A 23,935-nucleotide genomic window follows, 5' to 3' on the forward strand; every position below is an offset into this window, starting at 1 on the left:
TTTTGATAAGTGTCTTGAAGTCTTTCAAAAGTGTATGAATACATATTAAAACACTACATGTATATACATTTTAACTGAGTCGTTAAGTCATCGTTAGTCGTTACATGTGAATGTTGTTTTGAAACCTTTAGGTTAACGATCTTGTTGAATGTTGTTAACCCATTATTTATTATAACAAATGAGATGTTAAATTGTTATATTATCATGATATTATGATATATAATATATCTTAGTATGATATATATACAGTTAAATGTCGTTACAACGATAATCGTTACATATATGTCTCGTTTCGAAATCATTAAGTTAGTAGTCTTATTTTTACATATGTATTTCATTGTTAATACACTTAATAATATATTTACTTATCATTTAACATAATTAACCAAGTGTATCAATATCTTAATATGATTCATATGTACCTAGTAAGACGTTGTTATAACGATAATCGTTATATATATCGTTTTCGAGTTTCTTAAATTAATAGTCTCATTTTTATGTATATAACTCATTGTTAAAATACCTAATGAGATAAATACTTATAATAAAATCATGTTAACTATATATATAACCATATATATGTCATCGTATAGTTTTTACAAGTTTTAACGTTCGTGAATCACCGGTCAACTTGGGTGGTCAATTGTCTATATGAAACCTATTTCAATTAATCAAGTCTTAACAAGTTTGATTGCTTAACATGTTGGAAACACTTAATCATGTAAATAACAATTTCATTTAATATATATATATAAACATGGAAAAGTTCGGGTCACTACAGTTGTGATAGTGAAGATAGTAGTCTCGTGTGAATGCGGATTTACTAAGGCTCGTGTAGTTCGGCCAATCTTCATTGTGGAATTTGGTTATCGGTATTGGGTTAAGGGGTTAACCTTGGATGTTTATATATCGTTGTATATATATTAATGTTTTGTTGTGATGTAGCTAACCCTCCGGGTGTAGCTATTTGGCGTTGTTCACATCGTCGTCGGTGAACTTATATTCTTGTTGATGTATCCTTAACTTGTTGCTTAGTGATCGTACGGTATACTTAGACTAGCTTGCCTTTATGTTTGGATGCTTCGGTATGCGGTATTTGATTATTTGTGTGGCATGTCCATTTTATGCATATATATATATATATATATATATATATATATATATATATATATATATATATATATATATATATATATATATATGGGTAACGGGTTGGGTCGTTACGCTTGGCTCGATCAGTAACGTGAGGAAGATCGTCCCAAATATGTTTTGTATACAACGCGACATTTGTCGACTTGATTATTGCGGTTTCGAGTAGCCACGCCCATTTATCGTTATTCTTGAGCCACTCGAACACCTTCTTTTCTTCATTCCAATACGCAAAATGCGAAGCCTCGTCGCAATCAGCGGTTAGCCTTAAATGATCGAACAAATCGCTAACGTAAAGGCCGGTAACCGCCCACGTCCAACGTATCCACCGTGCCACCGTCGTAACGGTCCATTTCTTCAGAAAATAACCCGCCGCCGTGAACCTTGAACGTAACCGTGTTTGTGATAACCATTTTTGTGTAAAAATTGAGAGTGAAAAATGTATGTGTGAGATAATTTGAGAGTGAAATGGTATGATTTTGGCTAAGTAATGGTGTATGAAATGGGTTGTAAAAAAGAAAAAAAAGCAAACGGGTCAATTTTTAAATTCAAAATTCTAGCTGGGGCCCACAAACTCGTCCGTTACAATCGTTGCAGGCCACACACACGAGCCTTTCACGACTTGCTGACGATGGTGGTTAAAGTGGTGACGGCCGTTAACGGCCCGGGTAACTAACCACCAAGGGCGGATCTATATGGGATTCAGTGGTAGAACGGGCTACCACTGGAATACACGATGCAATGGAAAATTTTCGGGGTTTTTAACCAGTGATACCACTGGATAGTGTAATTTTTTGTGTGTGACGTCACTAGATATTGTAATTTTTTTGAACTTTTAAATAGTGACACCAATGACTGCGAAATCTAGATCCGCCACTACTAACCACTACGTGTCGCCTAATACTCGGCAGTTTATTTTAATTTTATTGTTCAATTGGACAACTAATATGGATTTATTAAAATAATTTATTACTCTCACCGGATCACGCAGGTTCCTTACCTAGTTGATTAGTTTCTTTTATTTTTCTTAGTGCGATAGTGGCATAAATTTTTTGAGTTTTACGTTTTGAGTATAAAGATTTGTGGGTGCACAATTCCATGTGTGATGCCACTAAATTAAAGAAGTTGAGTAAGACATATGTCCAATGAATTTAAATTATACCGAAATAAATCATCTTAATTAACTATAAACCTATTTAGTATGATATTATGCATCGCGATGAAATCATTTTCCAATTTAAAAGGGATTGTCGACCTTGTGCGATTGATAGTTGAGATTGAAAAATATATTTCATGTCGTAATGTCAATATGTTATCAGAGCTTGCTTTAGTTTTACATGTTGGAATTACAATAATTCTGAAGAATCTTAAGGAACATTTGTGTTAGATTATGCCGTTTTGTAAATTTTAAAAATTTGTACTAAAGTATATATTGTTTTTTAATAGTTCAGAGCATCAAAATATTTTAGTATTTATTTTGTGACACCAACAATCCAAATTTCTAGCTACGCCGTTAAATTTGATGTAAACTTTATTTCTAGACGATTTGACAAGGTCGGACCAAAAATTAAAAATTCAAATAAAATTTCAAATTTAAGCTTAATAATTAAACGGTGAGAATCATGCAAATCTCTCTACAATCGTTTTCACATCTCACACACATTACTCAAATTCTGAGCTTACTCTCTATATTCTATAGTGTAAAAAGTTAAAAGGGTATATAATGTAATTATGGTCTTTAATAAAGTTAGTGGCTAATTAAAACTGATTTAAGAATCTTCTTTTTTACTAGTAAATATTCCAATGAAATGGCTCTTCAGCATCAAGCCTAAGTCCTGTATCAACTCCTGTCTCCAACTGCCATGGTTCGGAGTAAAAATGGAAGCTATCATTTCGGTCCTTATATTCGAGAGAAAGATCAGGTAGGGCAAAAAATGTATCGTCTTGGATTGATGTTGATAGAATTGATTCTTGAGTGGAATCAGACGAAAAAGTTGTTGACGAATGAGAATGAGAATAAGAATGAGAAAGTATGGCTTGGCTTGGTGGCTCGGCTTCACATCCACCGCATGTGGCGGCTGCCTTGATGGCAGCTTCTCGGATATCATTTGGAGACTTGGTGGCTGGTTTTGGAAATAAATGTGCTAATTCAGGAAAATTAAGGTACGCTTCGTGACCTTTTATGGCTAAAGCCGCTACATCATGAGCTCGAGCTGCCATCTCAGCTGTTAGGAACGTTCCAAGCCATATTCTGGATTTCTTACGTGGCTCACGAATTTCAGACACCCATTTGCCCCAACTCCTTTTCCGTACACCACGATATAGTGAATGGTCACTACAGCCACTATCCCCATCAATGTTTTTATTTGGTTTCTTTTGTTCATTAACATTGTTTCCCTTTTGAGCACTTTTCGAGCCTTTTTTAGGCTTTCGTTGACTTTTACCACACGTTAAGATCTTGGGAGTTGATCTCGAGGATGGGGAGGTAGATGACCCCAATGAGGAGCCTCCAGTGGTGGTGGTAGAAGAGGTGGTAGTGTTGGTTGAGAAAATAGATGAGGAATGCTTGATTTGAGATGCAGTCTCCATGTTGGCTTGTTCTACTTCTTTGACTAATTTGGTAGATTTATGATATTTAGCCATGATACCTATACCTATAAAAATAATAATAATATGACTCATTGGCGGTATAAATAGATATCTCACGAGGTTTTTCTAAATATGCCAAATTAAAAGTGTTGTAGTGTTATTGGATAGAATAAATTAAAGTGAAGGCCAAAGAAAAAAGAATATTGGGGCCATGACATAGAAGGAAGTGACTCCCCAACAATACACAAAATTTGTAATTATGCATGTGGCCGCTTTTCTTTATATATTATCCTTTTATTAGTTTAATATTAATAATGTATAATAAATATATTTCATCTATATTAAAGTTTATTTTCCAATACTAACATATAACTAAAGACAAAAACAATGATCTCACGAAAACATCATTTAAAATATGAAACGGTTGAACACCTTTTGTTTATTATTTCATCATCAACATTATCATAGATATATGTTTAAAATACAACTAGGGTTGTTAAACTTTTATATCACTACTGAAATGGAAGAGGTCTTTTCATATGTAGCCTAATCAAGAGGACGAATAATTCACTTGGACGTACGTCGTGTTATACTGTAAATATTTTTGAATCTTTCATTGACCACCTTAAAAAGTGGCTTCAAGTGAGGTATAAACTTAAAACTTTATGTAAAAAATACGAAGACGTAAACTACGACGCCAATCTTGTGATGATTTATATCACTATTGAAACATATATGATAGTTTAAGGAATTGATAAGCGTGCTTTTTCTATAACATATATGATCATCGTGTGGTCAGTGGTTTGACTTGTATTTCATTTAGACGTTTTATCTAATGATGTTGAAGTTAGCCCGTGGGTTGTGGGAAAAATCATTTCAACAAAATTATTAAAGATTATTTTAATGATGTATTATTACAAAAAGCACGTCGATGAATAACATAATACTAAGTACTTATTATTATTTCCATTATTCTAAAATATGTATATCAAAACTATTTAAACCAAAATTAATTTATGGCATAACAATGAAATAACGTTATCGTAGTGAAGAAAAAATAGAAAAAAATAACCATATAACACGTAAAATAATTAATAACTTTAAAGTTATAAAGTAAAAAACATATCTTTATAATTTATAAAACAAAGGAAAGAGATTATTTTTCAAATTTAAAACTCAAATACAATAAAACTAAAGAAAAATAAAAAGAATGATATTTTACAATTTTCCAAAATGTAATTAAAAAAAAAAAGGTAAAAGAAAGAGATATGTAACAAAAAAGAAAATTCTTTATAAAAAAAAAGGATTAAAATTGGGACTGGGTGACGATGAGCATCAACTACCAGCGCACTAATAACGTATTTGTTTTTTTTTTTTTTTTTTATCAAAATAAATCTTTATCTTTAATCATTTAATTATTAGAGTTGTATTCCAAAGAAACCATTAAAAAGGTTGAAATCCAAGGGGCGGTTCTCAGCCCTTGGATCACTTTTAATCAATGATCCAGATTAAAGCACCAATTAATACAGCGAGGGTATTATGGTCATTTTACAAAAAATAGAAATCCTACTACGAAACAAATCACTCTCGAACGAAAACCTTCAAAAACCCTAAACGATCCTGGCGATGGCGATTGACGATTATCCGGCTAACAATCAGTTCGATTCCGTCATTAACTCTGATTAATTCAGTCGGATTGCTTGATTATACGATTACCTAACGTCGTTAACTTAGATTGATAATCAATCGTTCATTCCGAATTGCTTAACATACGAATTCATTGATCAATCAATTCATATACACCTTCAATTTAAGCAATGGAACCAGAGAGGGAATACGATATCAGTGATGAAGACATCAACGAAATCCAGAATGATGATGGTATGTATATCGTTTCGTCTTCAATCACATGTGATTAGCTTTTAATGAATTAGTGTTTTTGTGACTTTAAGTAATGTCTTGTGTAAAATCACATGTAATATATTGTAAAATCACATGTGATTGTTTTATGATAATACATTACTGGGATTTAAAAGTGGTTCCTGATGAATACAATGAAGATAAAGATAAAAATCGAATTGTTGTAAATTTTTACTCATTCAATCACATGTGATTAGCTTTTAATGAATTAGTGTTTTTGTGACTTTAAGTAATGTCTTGTGTAAAATCACATGTAATTTCTTGTAAAAATCACATGTGATTGTTTTATTATAATACATTACTGGGATTTAAAGTGATTACTGATGAATACAATGAAGATGAAGTTGAAAATAGAATTGTTGTAAATTTTTACTTATTGAATCACATTTGATTGCATTATATGATAATATATTATGTGATATGTATATTGTCTCTTATTTCAGTTAAACATTCAATTAACATTGTAATTTGTTTTCCACAGATTATAATTCACCCAAAGCAACTGCAACACGTAAAAACGAAACACCAGGTGGATCATTGTATTATGCACCAATTGTTGACAAACTTTTCTTACCGGTCATTGGTCATAATTATGGAACACTTGATCAATGTGAAGAGATGTATAGGTTATATGCATATCATGCATGTTTTGACATAAGAAAGGCTGGACAAAAAACTGCAAAATCTGGATTAGTGAAACAAAAATATTACTTATGCAACAAGGCTGGCACACCAAAGGAAGTCTACTTTGACACATTACAAGAAACTAAAAAGCCAATTCGGAAAAGCAACATGGAATGCACAGGATGTAGGGCTAAAGTTAGATTCGACCGGGTGTATGGAACAGATACTTTCGTTCTTGCTGACTTTGAAGAACAACATAATCATGAGTTGCTACCGATAGAATACAGACATTTAAGTAAAAAGGAAAGACAAATGAGGTATGCAGAGAAGTTGTTTGTATACCATTCGACGGTATCAAATATTGGTCCAACAAAGGCATACGAAGTTTACAGCAATATGAAAGGGTCTGAAAAAAATGTTCATGGAACTGTAATTGACTTCAGAAACTGGAAACGAGATTTGAATGTGTTTATCAATGCAACTGATTCTCAAATGCTCGTTAACAAAATGAAAGAAAGGAAAAAATATGTTCCTGGTTTTTCATTTGAGTACAAGCTTGAAAAAAGTCAATTACATTCCATTTTCTGGGCGGATGAAGTTGCAAAGTGCAACTACAAGGAGTTTAGTGATGTTATCTCATTTGATGCAACATATAGAACTAACAGGTATGATACCTGGTTTTTACAGATTCTAATCACATGTGATTGACAGGTTGTTTGGCTTATCTGAGTTTCTAACATTGTCTTTTTATTAACAGGTACAACCTCAAGTTTGTACCATTTACTGGAATAGATAACCACCGTAGGTGTGTCACTGTTGCTGCGGCAATGATCAGGGATGAAACAGCCGAGAGTTACAAATGGCTACTTAATTGCTTCATGAAGACATTCGGGAAAGAGCCAAACATGATTGTGACAGATCAGGACAAATTAATGGCGATAGCCATAAAAGAGGTCTTTAAGACGGCAAAGCATAGACTATGCATGTGGCACATTATGAGGAAGGTGCCATCAAAGGTATGAGTTTTGTTATTGAAGACTACATGTAACTAATCACATGCGATTGAAATGGTTAATGATACATATACATAATTTTCTTAATATGAATTATTAAGCAATCAAATGTGATTACAGATTCAAGAAGCAAATCCTAATATTGAAGACAAACAAGAAAAAGACTTCAAGAAGAGATTTGATAAAATTGTGTGGAATATGTACATAGAACCAACTGTTTTTGAAGAAAAATGGGAAAAGTTGATGGACGATTTTTCATTGAAGAATGACAGTTGGTTCAAATATATGTTTGATATTAGATCAAGTTGGATACCAGCATATTTCATCGAGACTGAAATGTTTGGTTTAATGCGAACTACTTCAAGATCAGAGAGTGAAAATGATTTTTTCACACTTTACAAGATCTGCATCAAATCTGTTGACTTTTATGGACGGCTTTGAATCTGCCATGTTAAAACAGAGGTCAAAACAAGAATCTTTGGATGTACAGACAATCAAGAAAAACCCAAAATTATTAACGTTGCTAAGAATTGAAAAACATGCATCGAAGGTATACACGAATGCAATTTTTCTGATTATTCAACAAGAGATTGTTGCAGCTTTGTATAAATGTTCGTTGGATAAAATGGACAAAGAGGAATACACGGAAATATTTGTTGTTAAAGAGAAATTGGAAAAGAGAAAGGAATGCTCGAATGAAGGGAAGAAAAATGAAGGTTCGAATGAAGGGAAAAAAGATGAAGGCTCAAGTATGGAGGATAAAAGGGAAGGCTCGAATGAAGAAAAAGAGTTCTTCAAATACAAGGTAAACTAATTTACATATTTTTTCATGTATGGAATAACATTTGTGCAATAGTTTGAATCTCACTTGTTAAAATAGTTTAAATAGGTACTTATCACTTGTGATTGACTTATACATCAGTTGTCATATTTAAATAGGTACTTATCACTTGTGATTGGCTTATACATCAGTTTCATACTTTTTTTTATTATGAAGGTACTTCATAACCGCCAAGATGGATCAATAATATGTACATGTAGACACTATCTACGATTTGGTCTTCTTTGTAGACATTGTTTTTGGGTATTGAAGAACGATAATATAGATGAAATCCGTGAAAAATACATAATGAGGCGTTGGAGAAGGGATATAATACCACCAGAGTTAAGATCAAGGAGAAACAGATATGGCAACGAAAACATTGCTGTTCAAAATTCTATTAATGAAATCACATCAGTTGTTGATGATTGTGTTGAACTAATTGGCCAGGATGAAATGATGCTACAAGTGCTTCTTGAAAAAGTTAAAATGGTGAAGAAAGAAGTTGAGGCTCAAGTGCCAAAACAGTTTAAGAAAAAAGATGATGTCATACAAGAAATGGTTGGTGTTTCAAAGCCTAATTCATTAGACATACAAAACCCACCCGTTGGGAGATACAAAGGTTGTGGAAAAGATAAGCGTCTCATGAGTGGAAAAGAGAAAGGAATTTTGGAAAGCAAAAAAAGAAAGATTACTTGCAGTAATTGTGGATCACATGAACACAATTGCAGGGGTTGTGACAAAGACAAACGTTGATTTTATTTTTTATTTTTTATTTTTTATATTCGTACAATTGTTAATTTTGGTGTTCCTATTAAATATTTGACTTTCATTTTTTTTATATTTTGTTACTTTATTTCAAGAACAACTGTTAAAAATTGTTAATGTGTTTGGAACATTTTTTATTTATGGTTTTGATTTTACAGAATGTATATTAACAGTTGTGATTATATACTGTAATCACATGTGATTAAGTAGTTCAATCACATGTGATTTTATATTATAATCACATGTGATTGAATAAAGCCAATGACATTAAGAATTATTTATAAAATCAATTAGTCCCTAAACCCAAAAACCATGTGATGGGTCCTAATGGTGGTGAGAGGTCTTTGGAAAATCAATTTGTAAAAGAATGTATGTTAACGGTTGTGATTATGTACTAAAATCACATGTGATTAAGTAGTTCAATCACATGTGATTTTATATTACAATCAGATTTGATTGAATAAGACAATGACATGAGATTAAGTAGTTCAATCACATGTGATTTTATATCACATAATGTATGTTAACGGTTGTGATTATATACTAAAATCACATGTGATTAAGTAATTCAATCACATGTGATTAAGTAGTTCAATCAGATGTGATTGAATAAGACAATGACATGAGATTAAGTAGTTCAATCACATGTGATTTTATATCACATAAAGTATGTTAACGATTGTGATTATATACTAAAATCACATGTGATTAAGTAGTTCAATCACATGTGATTTTATATTACAATCAGATTTGATTGAATAAGACAAGTGATTATATATGTAATATCACATGTGATTGTTATGTATTATCACTTGTGATTGCAAATGCAAAAATCACATGTGATTGCATGAGGAATAACTTGTAGCTGTATAGTATTTTTAATCAACCATCAACCACCAAGAATCATAACCATCAAGCATTAGAGACAATAAATATATGAACATCTAAACCATGCATTAAAATATCAAGTAGCATGTCATTAACCAAAAAACATCTTGACCAAAAGAGCCATCAACATCTAACCACTAGCATGTCATTAACTAAAACACATCTTTCCAACAATCTACATCTAACCATACACTGAATTATCAAAGCAGAACAATAACATACATCTTCAAAAAACTTCACTCTTCATTAGATTGCTGGTCATGCACCTCTTGATTTTTAGCCTTTTCAACTCGGACACCTCTTGATTGTTTTGCAGAAATGATAACCTTCCTATAATCTTTCTTTTCATGGAATGCGGCAAAATTTCTTGCATTTCTTAACATCTGCTCAGCATGTATGTTTTGATCATGCGACAAAATCTTCGATGCATAGCGAATCCTCAGCTTCCGTAGCTGATTCTTTTGTTCAACCGACTCAGGCACCAATACATCAGACCACTCATTCTCTGATCTTGCTTTAAACATGTCCATGTGGAACATAGCAAACACGCCACAATCCACAACATTATCTATTGTTTTCCATGGCAGCGAAATCCTAATTCGTTCCAATTTTTCAATTTGATTTGCAAAAGGATGCTTATGAAATTTCAGATGTTCAGCAAAAGCATATAGCTGGAAAAAACAAAATCAGAAAAAATGAATAGTTATTAAATTAATGATTGAGCAGATGTTTAAAAACAGTAAGTGTAAACAGGAGAAGCAAAAAAAACTGATATTGAAGTGGAAAACGTACAAGTAATGATATTATAATAAACACTAACCAAAAGATTGAAAACTTTGGCGTATCTTGCAGCATAGTTTTTAACTACCGAAGAGTTGTCAAGTATGTAGAGCTTGGGAACTTTCATGTCAATCACCAAGATAAAGAAATGCTCATGTCTGCAGATTGGAAAAAATACCTGTTGTAAAAAATCAAAAAAAGAAAGAAATTATTAGAACACAAATAATTGATTATGATATAAAGGCAAATAGACCTACAAATGTAAGCCAGAAATAACATACAAGATCAACTTTTTGGAGTGATGCAAGCTTTGGAAAAAATCGAAACCAAGCATTAGCACTTTCTTTGATTATCATCAGCTTATCTTCCTTTTTCATGTTCTTGTTGTCATACAAGTAAGAATACTGTAAATAAAATAACACATGTGATCATATATAACAATAATATATAATTATATCTATAATAATCACATGTGATTATATATAACAATCACATGTGATTATATATATATAACAATCACATGTGATTATATATAACAATCACATGTGACTGAGTATTAAGAACCATAACACACAGATACAAACAGCAAGCTAATATAGTACATAAAAATATTTAAACGATAAAACTTACAATGATTGAAGAAGGGAAAAAAAACCTAGACGGGCTAGATTGTCCTCTGTACTTTTGCTCTTCGTTCAGTATAAAGCTCCATAAATCAATTACACTAGCCTCAACATAAACATCGGGGCAAAGTGATTCCAAACTAAGACGATGTATCATGCTGCCTTTTCTTGATTCAAAAACAGTCTCACTAACAAACAAAAAAAAGGGGAGGTTAGTTTAATACATGTGATTTCTGAATATAATCACATGTAATTTCATAATATAATCACATGTGATTTTATAATATAATCACATGTGATTGGCTTATAAAGCAGAAGGATTTGTATGTATTAAAAGGAAAATTTTTAGAAAACTCACGAAGGGCTAAGCTTCATCGAAAATAATTCCATAGCCAAAATAAGCTCAGAGTTTGTCAGAATGTCAGACACAGCAGTCAGCTTGTTGATATAAGCAGATCTAAGAACGATTGTCCGATCTTTCTTTATAGCTTTTTTACAAAATTTCTTTGACTGGACAGCCGTTTGTTTCGGTAACGTTTTTCCAACTTCAGGGTTGCTTGCCAACTTGCCCTTGTCTAACAATTTCACAGCTTCATCATACTCCTTGTTCTCATATTTATCCTCCTGAGATAAGAGATGAAAAGTAGGTGGTGTTAAATTCATCATTGTTGGAGTATTATGAACAGGTAACCATGTAAGGCTTGTTGGTGCATTAAGTAAAGATATAATTTCACAAATATCAACGACCTCATTAACGTTGTTGTTAAACCATTGTGTCAAAGATGTGTACTCTTCTTCATTTTGATCTTTGTCAACATCTTTCTCAGCAACCTTTGGACCTACAACTTCTGTCACAACTGGAACAATTGGATCATCGGAATCAATATTAACTTCTTGCTCATCATTCACATCATCATCAGCCTTGGATTGCCCATCATCAAACTTTTTCTCAGACTCAACCTTGTTTACATCAACACATTCATCATCTTTTTTCTTCGAATCAGCCTTCTTCTCATCACCCTCATCTTTTTTCTCCGAATCAGCCTTCTTCTCATCATCATCGTCGTCGTTGTCATTGTCAGTTCCCTCTGACTCGGCCTTCTTCTCATCATCATCGTCTTTTCCCTCTGACTCATCATTGTTGACATCATCATCGTCTTTTCCCTCTGACTCATCCTCCATCTCATCATCAGTCTTCACATCACACACATTCATTTTAAAGACTTCGTTCAACTTATTTTCATAAGATATCAATATCTTCTCATCTGGGTACTTGGACAAACTTTCACGTATTGTCCGTGACAAAAAATGCTTCAACTCATTGACCAATTTAAACTTCTCCTCGATAACTTCACAATAACCCTGCATATAATGTGCAAAAAGCTTAGAATAGTTATAAAAAAAGATCAAAGTTATCGCATAATATAATATTATTTACTGAATGTATAATCAGACCAAGTATTATTTAATTAGTGAAAACAGGTGATTGTATACAAAAAATCAATCACATGTGATTATATCATAAAATCACATGTGATTGTATACAAAAATTCAATCACAGGTGATTGTATACAAAAAATCATACTAACACAGCATGATTTAATTAGTAAAAACAGGTGTTTGAATTATAAAAAAGAAAAAAAAAACTACCTCAATCGCACACAGATCAGCCTTATCCTCATCTTCAAGTTTGAGAAAACCCTCCCCATTTTCTGCTTCTTCGTCATATTCATCTGCAAGTTCCAACAGCCCAAATGATCCGAGCTCAGCCTCTTTCTTTGCAAGAACCGCAATGGCTTCTTTCCAGTTCTTGAAAACTGGACGCCCACGTACAACAGGAAAAGAATCAAACTTTGTATGGTCAAGATAGAGCAGCTAAGAAACAAACACGAAAAAAAATCATAGTTATCAAACCAATTCGTAAAAAAGATTTTTGAAAATCATATATGATATATAGATAATGAAAAGATAACTCACGGTGAGAAAAGTAGCAGCACCGGTGTAGAAACAGTTGGGATCATTTCTGTTCCATCCAATTTTGCTATATTTCAATGAAGAAAGAAGAAACATGGACCAGTTGATACTTGAAATATCAACATCGTCAGACAACCTCATCAACACATACGAACTCACTTTCCCATTTCTTTCACATGACACCATCGTGCTTGCAAACAACATGATAAAGTTCATCTGAAAGATACTATCAACTTCGGTTGAGGTCAGGATCTTAGAACACAGTGAAGATGAACGGGTGACAAACGGGGGTGGTGGAAACTGATTCAACCAATTTTGAACAAAAAGACTACCAAGCTTGAGTTCCAAGGTGTCTATATCAGTACCAACATCTTCGAGTCCAAACACATCGTGGACAGCTTGGGAATCAACCTTAATGTTTCATTTTTGTGTCTTTATTATCATCTCATCACCATCGAAATTGTCAACAACATAGTAAACAAGATTACCCGGCAATTGGTCTATATTAAACCCAATTAAAGAATGAAACCCAAGTCTCGTGACACAAAATTTTTGTTCTGGGGTCAACGAACACATCACCTTTTCAAACTGCGCCGGTGTTGTCCTTAGCCTAAGAGCAGGTAGCTTAGACTCAACTTCATCATCAGAAGGAACATCCTTAACTTTGTGTACCACAATCGCCTTAACTTTATGTTTCTGTTTGAGATTATCAACGGCATTGGTAACAGACTGGTGTTTTATTTTACCTGAAAAATGTGGTTTACAAAAGTAAATTAGTAACATTGAACAAAACAAATCGAAGGTGATATCATTTGTTAACAGCTAAATGTGAATTCCATAGTGATTTCTTGTATAATCACATGTGATTGAAAAAACCTAGAAGATACTCACAAAATTTATACTTACACTCCGATTTAGCAACAACAGATATGCAACTCATACACAGATAAAAGGCACATATTAAACAATCACAACAAATAACATGTGATTAAAGAAGCAAATAACATTTGTTAACAGATTTCAAAAGTGATTTATTATATAATCACATGTGATTGAATAAAACCTAAAAGGTGTGCAACTCATACAAAAGATAAAAGGCACATATTAAACAATCACAACGAATAACATGTGATTAAAGAAGCAAATATAACAGCTAAATGTATATTCAAAAGTGATTTCTTGTAATAATCACATGTGATTGATAAAACCTAAAAGGTAATAACAAAACTTATGCATGCAATCTGATTTAAGACCAACAAATGTGCAACACATACAGAAGATAAAAAGCACATATTAAACAATCACAACAAAAATCATGTGCTTAAAGAAGCACACACACGAATGCTATATGACGAAACCCTGAAATTTGAAATCATCAAAGGAATACAAACAAACTTGATTGATTATAAACGAACATCAACAAAACTTGTTAAAATTACCAGTAGATTTGGCCGGAGCTTTTTTATTAGCCGGAACATGCTTTTCAGCCGACGACGATTTTTTTATTAGAGAATGCTCCGATTTAGCCATGTTTGATAGAAGATAATCGATTAATGTGTATAGCTGTTGATGATTGTTGATAATGGCAGCTTTGATCGGTGTTGATCGAAGGAAATTAGCGTTCGATGTTGAAACCCTAGAAAGAAGTGTGTGTTTGTGTGTGAAATACAGATACGATAGAATGAAATTCCAAGCGGTGGGTGTATAACATATTTTGCCTGTGTGGACGAAAATACCCCTCTGCCATATATTGGGACTTTTAATCTGATACATTGATCAATCTCAATCTAAAGGCTGAGATTTGTCCCCTCAATCTCAACTTAAATATAGATTTCATTTGAATATTCTTCTTAATTATTCAGTTAAATGAACGTGTTTAAAAATGAGTGAAACGACCTTTTTATCCTCTATGATATATATAATTCTCTAAAATGATAATGTCATAAATAAGGATTATTTAAATTCAAAAAAAGTTCAAAAAAAAAAAAAAATCTAAGCGATGGTGTAATTAAAATAAATAATTGTATTTAATAAAAATATTAACATGTTAATTGTATACTATATGAAGCATTATGTAGAACCTTATAATAAAACACTTCATCACCATATGTACAATATTTGAAGCATTATGTACAACCTTATGGTAAAACACCCCCATAATGTACAATATTTGAAGCATTAAGTACAACCTTATAATAAAACACCACATGATCATATGTACAAACTTTAAAATAAATGGTACAATCTTTTACAAAATACCCCATGGACACATGTACAAACTTTGAAGCATATTGTACAACCTTCATATAATAATTGTATTTTAATTTTTGAAAAAATTTCAAGAGGCATTTGTTATTACTAATAATTATTATTAAAAATATAAATACTTATTTTTTAAAACAAACTTTATTATTTTATTTATAACTATAATTATTATATTATCATTATTTAAATATGAGTTCTTTTTGAGATTAATTACGTTACATATGTATGCAAAATATATGTCTCAATAAAAAGTTGTAATGTTGGCTTTTATAACAAGAAAAATAGTAATTGTGATGAAAATTAGAAGAGAGTGGTGGGAGAATAAATGTAGTTAATTTATTCTGATCAAATTAAGTATATCAATATGTTTGTATAAAAAACGACAAGTTCTTATTCAGAATTCTTGGTCCACAGTTCATTAAACTAAATGATTTTAATATTTACATTCACTTAACACCTAAAATATATCATTAGACTGTTTCGTTTAACAAATCCGTGATTTTACAGGACATTTCACTAGTGTATATATATATATATATATATATATATACACTAGGTTTTTGAGCTCGTGTGTTGCACGAGTGTATAAAAAACCGTGCAAAAAATGTAAACTACAGTTCATATTGGTATGTAAATAACGATGCTAAAAAAATAGGAAAAGTATAAGAATTATTTAAGAGCCTGTGGTGTTGACAAACTTTAGAGTTTAAGAGCTCGTGGTGTTGACAAATTTTAAAAATTCCTTTTGAGTTTAAATCCCGTGGTGTTGACGAATTTTAAAAGTTATTTTGAGTTTAAAAGCCCGTGGTGTTGATAAATTTTAAAAGTGATTTAGGGTAGTGTTAGTAACTTAATGTCTACAAATTTTTTTCTCACCGTTAATATACTTTTAATATATAAATCATATATTACGTAATATTTAAAGTACAATGAAAATTTGTAATGGAACGTAACATTAGTAAAGTATAAGTTATATTATTTTAGAATTATTATATACAATTATGTTTTAAATAAAATTGTAATCCAAAAGTTTAACACAAAATTCCAACTTATTAATCGTATTTATATTTGTGTTCATAAGTATAAAAGTCAGTAGTTTCTTCAAATTTAAGATTGCATTTAATCATCACAACAAAAGGATTTTTAAATTTTTTTTTTTTACTTTGCCTTTATATATACAACCGCATATAATTTAAGTTAATTACATGTATAGAAGCATGTAAAATAGTAAATGCTTAAAAGTTCACTACATCTACTAGGCTCGCAAGTAAATTCGAATTAACTTACTGTGACGACCCGAAGATTTCATACCAAATTTAAACTTAATCTTTATATAATTCTGACTTGATAAGCAATGAATTTTAATAAATCTTGAACCTCCAAAAAAAGTTTTACACAAGCTTTTGGTCACCCTTTTATTCCGACGATTCACGAACGTCATAACTTGATTTAATTGTTTAATTGTTTAATTATTGTGTATATATATATATATATATATATATATATATATATATATATATATATAACTTGAAAATATGATAATTAAATATCTCATTAAGTATATTAACAAAGTATTATATATATATTTTCATACTACTAATTTAAAGAGTTATCAAACAATATATATATTACTATTTAAACGACGTAATTAACTTATGTTAAAATGTATTTACATATAATGTATTACATGTGTAAATACATCCTTACAAGTATTGAATACACTTTATAATATACCAATACATATAAAGGATAGCTATACTCGTATTTCCGTTCAATTTCCTCAAAGAATTCTACTCGCATTCATACGGTATTTTTACCCGTATTATACATAGCTTATAGAAGTATTTACTATTGGTATATACCAATAGAAATCTGCAATTATTTGTGTAATATGTCATCCATGACCTAATAAATTTAATATATCATGCATGACTTAATACAATTTAACTTATCTTAGATATTTTCACTAAAAGTCAAAATTATAAGCTTATAAATAAGGACCATTTTAACTCAATTTTACTCCACATTTTCTTAAACTAAAAACACACACTTGAATGCTCTCATATCATACTTTAATCTCAGCAACTTTCCTCTTCATAATCAAGGTAAAATACTTCTCAAAATCCTTGTTCAATTTCTTGTATAGTTGCTATCTTATTATACTTATAAAACTTGTAAAAACTAGAACTTGTTTTGGTGAACACAATGCTTTATTGAAAAACTAATCTAATCTTTCTAACTTAACTCTAATAACACTTATTTATATGTATTATGATGTTATATTAAGTTAATATAAGAACTTATAACTTGTACATATGAAGAACACCTTGAAACTTAACATATATCCTTTAATCTCCATTCGGTAAAAAGCGGGCTGTTTTGGGTTGGGAATTAAAAACCTATCTTAGACTTTGAGTTCGAGGCTAAGACTTTTGAAATATGTTAATATATGTAAATAAGACTTCCAGTATTTTTTTCATGATTTTAGACAAAGTGGAAGTATTTTATCAAAAGTCATATATTGGGTGGATGCCGGGATTTTTCCAAATCTGTCCACCGACACAAAAAGAGGGTAAAGCTCTAAAAATTACTAATTGGGATGAACTTTTCGAATTGGTTTTATAAAATTTACTTCTAATGAATCCATAGCAATTTGATTCACTTTAGACGGAGTTGTAATGAATATTTGGAGAGCAAAACAAAAGCTGCTAAAATTAACGTTGTATGGACGAAATTTATATTATAAAAACTATATTAACCATATCCTTGTTAACTTTTCCTATATCCTATATATATTTGGACATGTTATCAGTAGTATAACAAAATATTATAATCTTGGTTAATTCTGTCATTGTATATATGTATAATAATATTCTTGGTAAGTCCTAACACAATAAGTATACAATACGTTTTGATAAATCCTAGCACAATACGTACACAATACGTCTTAGTTAATTCTAAGACAATACGTATACAATACGTCTCTGGGTTGATGCAAATACAATACGTATACAATATGTCGTGGGGTAATTCTAAGATTTTATATATATATATATATATATATATATATATATATATACCGATTATTGGACTGTTGGACTTTTCGGACTATTTTGGACTACTAACAATGGACTACTAACATAAAATGTTAAAAATTATTATATAAGTATTCTATGAACTTGCTTTATTTTATTCATATGTCGTATTATTATCTGAATCGTTATTATTGTTATAGGTTCGTGAATCCAAGGACGACGGTCATATTTTTAATAAGTTGAAAACTTATTATTAATATACTTTTACTACTGTGAATATATAGTCTCATTTTTAAACTCTAAAAATATTTTGGGATGAGAATACATGCATTTTATGTTTTACGCCATGGACACAAGTACTTAAAATATATTCTACGTTGAGTTGTACCACCTTGCATATCTTCCCTAATAGCTTGGTAACTAATATTTACATATTGTAACAACATGTAAGCGCGAATCCTATTGATAGATATATCGGGTTTGACAACCCCAACCGGGCTAGTCGCTCTAGTATTGTAAACGGTTGCATAGTACTTCATTTTTACTACACTTGGTACAGTATAGGGAGATTTCATAATAAAGGAAATATGCCACATTAATGGTTAAGTATGGTTACCGAAGCGCTCAACAACTTATAAAATACTCTTATACACTTGCGAGTGTACATATATTTATAACTATGAAATCTTGTGGTCTATATTTATATCGATGATAAACCTATATATCTCACCAACCTTTGTGTTGACTGTTTATGCATGTTTATTCTCAGGTCCTTAAGAAAGTCTTCCGCTGTTGCATTATCTAGTCTCATACTTTTATTTAAATAAAGTGTTGCATTCAATAAAACCTTTGTCATGTATTATATTCGACTGTTACGTCACATGTGTAGTATTTGGAAACCGATGTATTTTGGGGATTATTTCTTAAATAATCGCCCACTTGTTTAAAACATACATTATGTATAATAATGATATGCTTTTTATGAAACGAATGCAATATTTTCTAAAACGTATCATATAGTGGTCAAATACCTCGCTATGGGACCAATGAGAACGTACTGCGTTTATAGTAATATGGACGGGTCATTTCAGTTGGTATCAGAGCTGGTTTAATTCCGTTTATGAGCAGGTTAATCGTAGAGGGGGTTCTCACAGTGTTACCTGTGACGAAGCATTGGCTCTTACTCCTCGCGGTCCCTGTTAGGGTTGGCTGTACGTTGCCGAGAGGCGGGCCGTAAAATAAGTGTTTGAGGTACGCTCAGTGGTCACTAGGCGGTTAGCTGGGAAGGCACTGAGTGAGATACGTCCCCACTGTGTTTCAGTTGGTATCAGAGCGGTGGTCTTAGCGAATCAGGTCTTGCATTAGTGTGTCTAACTGATAGTTGTTAGGATGCATTAGTGTGACGATCGCTCCAAATCCATATGGACGAACACGTCATTCATCGATTTCATTGCGAGGTATTTGACCTCTATATGATACATTTTGTAAACATTGCATTCTTTTGAAAAGGCACACCATAAATGAATATTTAAATCAAAGGTTTTCGACATCTGATGATTTCTACATATAGATAATCATCATAAATAATAGTTTATAATAGTACTTCCGTTGACAATGCAGTCAAAATAAGATACATGGTGATGATTTGGTGAATGCAACGTTTCCTTGAAAAATATGCCATGTAAGACTCCATGCACATAACTTGTCTAACATATAAGCAAACAGTGGAAGACTTCTAGGGAACCTGAGAATAAACATGCTAACAAGTGTCAACATAAAGGTTGGTGAGTTCATAGTTTTAATGTTTTGCATAATCTGTACATAAAGGTGGATCACAAGATTTCAGTTGTTTCATCCAGAAACGTTTATCAAAATATTCTACGAAATTGAGCACCCTGGTAACTAAACTTAACGTATATATAATTTATACCCTTTGTATAATCATCTTAATAATACACGCAAATCAACGTGTACGCTTCTCAAATAGCATACGTCCGTTAAAAGGCTAGTGCTCTAGCTCGGACGGGGATATCAAGCCCTATGGATCCATATACTACTACTCGCGCCCACCAGTTCTTATAACCGGCAGTTACTAGTTACCAAAGCTAAGGGATTTTCGGTTCAAACTCAGTGTAGAATTTAGTATGTACTTGTATCCATTGCGTTTAAAATAAAGTGCATGTATTCTCAGCCCAAAAATGTATTGCAAAATCAATTAAAAAGGGATCAATGAAACTCACCTTAGCAGCATATAAAGTCGTTCACCAAAATGTGACTGAAACTCGGATTACCAAATAACCGTAGATCTCAACCTAGAGAATATATGTTGGTAAATAAATGTCTATCAAGCTAGGTCTGGTCATAGTGTATCACAATCCTAATACTCGAGATTGACATACAAAAGTTATCCAAAGTAGTTTCAAAAAGTCAATTTTGACAATAGTTCAACAAAACGAGACATACCTTATATAAGGAGTTATTTACTCGGTTGGTAATATTCAAAAATCCATTTTATCAATCTCGTAAACACGTTGTTTAAATCTTAATTGTAGATTCAAAAGCAATTTCAATTAACGTCAATCATAATTCAGTTGATCATATCTTTTAATCCATTTATCGAAACTATTAGATATCTAAATGAAAAGTCATTGATTTTTCGCCAGCTTTCCAAAAACATGCATATCATATACCTTTTACCAGTAATATATGTATTTAATTCATGATTCATCATAAACTGTTTGACGACAAAATTTAGCATACAAGCATGTATAAATATATATACTCGAGCACTAGACATGGATACACAATTAATATATAAAAGATAAAATATGAGTGCTTACGTATCAATATTGAGATTCAATATTGTAGAAAAGTACGTAGACGCAACAGAGATGATAAACACTAGGTTTGATTTACAAATATACCCCCGAACATTACCCATAACCTCCTTGGCAATAACTCATAATTTCCTTAGCTCTATCCCGCTTGAAAACCATTTTGAAAGTGACACGCTCATAACCTCGTCGTAGTATTTTATGTATATTACTAATTAATAATTAATAATACTAATAATTAATAAGATTAATAATAATATTAATCTTAATAATAATAATAATAATAATAATAATAATAATAATAATAATAATAATAATAATAATAATAATAATTAAATAAAATAAATATGGAGTAATATATGATATGTGTGTGTAAATGAAACAGAACTCGACTGCAATTTATAGATGTGGCCTGATTTCAGACCCCATGCGATCGCATGAGTTTTCAGTGTTTTTGCCATGCGATCAAATGGCCGCCTTTTCCGTTTTTGTTTGCTAGTTCGTCGACATCAAATAGTGTTACTGTAGCAAATAGCGTTTATTGTAGCAAATAGTGTTACTGTAGCAAATAGTGTTTAATGTAGCAAATCACTGTAGCAAAGTCGTTTTCACTGTAGCACTGTAGCAAAGTACGGTTTCACTGTAGCAAATAGTGTTTTACTGTAGCAAAGTCATTTTTACTGTGGCAAATAATGTTTTACTGTAGGAAAGTCATTTTTACTTGTACATATATATATACATACATATAATTGTTCATGAATCGTCGAGAGTAGTCAAAGGTAATTGTATATATGAAACAGTTCTAAAATTTTGAGACTCAATCTAACAGACTTTGCTTATCGTGTCGAAAACATTAAATCATTTAAAGATAAAGTTTAAATTTGGTCAGAAATTTTCGGGTCATCACAATTAGTGAGTTTGGACTTTGGCCATGTCTACATGTCAAAAGTTTTGCTTTCATTTCTTGTCAAAAATTACTTGCTTATCATTCTTAGTCTAGGCACATCTTACTGCATTGTTTGCATGAATGGTGTATAGACAAAATTCATATCTTAGTATATCTGCTAAATCATATCTTAAGCGTATCTGTTACTGTAAACTTTGCCTGACATATTCCGTAAATTCCTCCGTAATCTACGAAATCTTTTGTTCTATATATATAAATATTCTATGTAATTAGAATACCATCCGATAGTCAGAAATCATTTCATATCAAAAAAATCCTTTATTCAATCATATGAAATGGAACTCGCCACTAGTTCAAGTCCCTCGGATTCCGATATGGAGTTTTACTCGAGCTCCAAAACCAGTGTGACTGGAATGGATCAACCAATTAGCCATCATCTATTCTGGATGAATTGGGGATGGGTTCACAGTCTACTTAATCATTGGAGACAAGAAGAAGGTGATCTCTTCCATCCACCACATTTCCCTCTTGGCGAAGAACCAGAAGCACTTACCGGCGAACTTGTCCGAAACATCATTTTCTCTCTCATTTCCAGAGTATCTTGTCACGATTATATACTATCTCAAATTCTAGATTTATTCATCCGCTCGTCCGAACCGACAATCATCCCGGTGTAATAGAAGAAGTCAACGAGCTTCGCACTCGGGTAGTGGCTTTGGAAAATTTGGTGCAAATGTTACAAGCACCAGTAGCATCACCGGCATCAACAGTACCACCATCAGCAACATCAACAGTACCATTACCACCATCAACAACAACATCCACATCCCACACCTCAATGTCACAATCTATACCTCGAGCATCAACGTCATACGCACCGTATATACCAAGGAGCACCAACAACAATAACCGATGAAGTATTGATTCATAACTTCATTGGAGAAACATTCTGCGGCGATTATGTAGTCTCTAAAGTCTTGGCGATTATCTATTCCAGCCTTAACCATAAATCAGATGAGTGGACCGAAATGATAGAAGGAAGGGTAGAAACCATGACAAGAATGGTGCGTAGTTTACAAGCTAGACTTGTTATACAAGCACCACCGGTAGTACCACCAGCATCACCATCAGTATCACCAACAACGTTAAAACCTGTAGCACTACAAGCTCCGCCAATTCCATAATCATCAACATCATCACAAATCAACAACGCGTATATTGTATCAACGAGTTATGAAGTATTAACTCATTCCCCCTAAAGAAATTATATGTATATTTTATATATATATGAATTTTGAGATCAAAATAAATCTTTTCGTACTAAGCTATTATGTATGAATTGAAAAAGGGTAGATACTACTCGGTTATATTCATATTAATATGCTATGATGTACATCCTTCGTTAACAACTTAACCATCGTTAACTACAATCTCTGTTTCAATTCAATGAATTCCATTTCATAATAAACCAAGTGTATTATTCAATTACATGTTTGATTTTACATTTTCATCTTCGATGTACTCGAAACTTTCTGGAAAACATCATTCGTGCTTTATGAAATTCACAAGAACTCCACAAACATCAACATCATTCAGCGAAGAAATGTCAATAAGAATAAATAATGAAGTATTGACTACATTAGTGAAATACTCCGCGAAGATTATGTAATCTCTAATGTTTTAGAGATTATTCATTCCTAGTTCCAGCCGAAAATCAAATGAGTTTAATATTATATTAACTCATTA

At 31.8% G+C, this 23,935-nt stretch overlaps 3 protein-coding genes across 3 annotated transcripts; 2 read left to right on the forward strand and 1 right to left on the reverse strand.

Moving 5' to 3' along the window:
• Positions 1-2,937: 2,937 nt before the first annotated feature.
• Positions 2,938-3,792, reverse strand: LOC139851363 (ethylene-responsive transcription factor ERF035-like). The gene has a single exon (XM_071840390.1). The coding sequence runs from the start codon at positions 3,790-3,792 to the stop codon at positions 2,938-2,940; it is 855 nt and encodes a 284-aa protein (XP_071696491.1).
• A 1,763-nt stretch (positions 3,793-5,555) lies between these two features.
• Positions 5,556-7,736, forward strand: LOC139854115 (protein FAR1-RELATED SEQUENCE 5-like). Its single transcript, XM_071843439.1, has 4 exons — positions 5,556-5,619; positions 6,140-6,947; positions 7,040-7,298; positions 7,416-7,736. The coding sequence occupies exons 1-4, from the start codon at positions 5,556-5,558 to the stop codon at positions 7,734-7,736; spliced, it is 1,452 nt and encodes a 483-aa protein (XP_071699540.1).
• A 7-nt stretch (positions 7,737-7,743) lies between these two features.
• On the forward strand, positions 7,744-8,871 carry LOC139854116 (uncharacterized). The gene is made up of 2 exons (XM_071843440.1): positions 7,744-8,100; positions 8,389-8,871. The coding sequence occupies exons 1-2, from the start codon at positions 7,744-7,746 to the stop codon at positions 8,869-8,871; spliced, it is 840 nt and encodes a 279-aa protein (XP_071699541.1).
• The last annotated feature ends 15,064 nt before the right edge of the window (positions 8,872-23,935 follow it).

This window comes from Rutidosis leptorrhynchoides, chromosome 6, assembly GCF_046630445.1.
Source record: "Rutidosis leptorrhynchoides isolate AG116_Rl617_1_P2 chromosome 6, CSIRO_AGI_Rlap_v1, whole genome shotgun sequence".
NCBI classification, from domain to species: Eukaryota; Viridiplantae; Streptophyta; class Magnoliopsida; order Asterales; family Asteraceae; genus Rutidosis; species Rutidosis leptorrhynchoides.

What these genes read in the sequence shown, in the direction of transcription:
- LOC139854115 (XM_071843439.1), top strand. Translation starts at nt 5,556, where the DNA reads ATGGAACCAGAGAGGGAATACGATATCAGTGATGAAGACATCAACGAA. An exon ending in CGAAATCCAGAATGATGATG is followed by an intron (nt 5,620 to 6,139) that starts GTATGTATATCG and finishes TGTTTTCCACAG; the next exon opens with ATTATAATTCACCCAAAGCA. An exon ending in TGAGGAAGGTGCCATCAAAG is followed by an intron (nt 7,299 to 7,415) that starts GTATGAGTTTTG and finishes ATGTGATTACAG; the next exon opens with ATTCAAGAAGCAAATCCTAA.
- LOC139851363 (XM_071840390.1), bottom strand. Translation starts at nt 3,792, where the DNA reads ATGGCTAAATATCATAAATCTACCAAATTAGTCAAAGAAGTAGAACAA.
- LOC139854116 (XM_071843440.1), top strand. Translation starts at nt 7,744, where the DNA reads ATGTTAAAACAGAGGTCAAAACAAGAATCTTTGGATGTACAGACAATC. An exon ending in AAGAGTTCTTCAAATACAAG is followed by an intron (nt 8,101 to 8,388) that starts GTAAACTAATTT and finishes TGGGTATTGAAG; the next exon opens with AACGATAATATAGATGAAAT.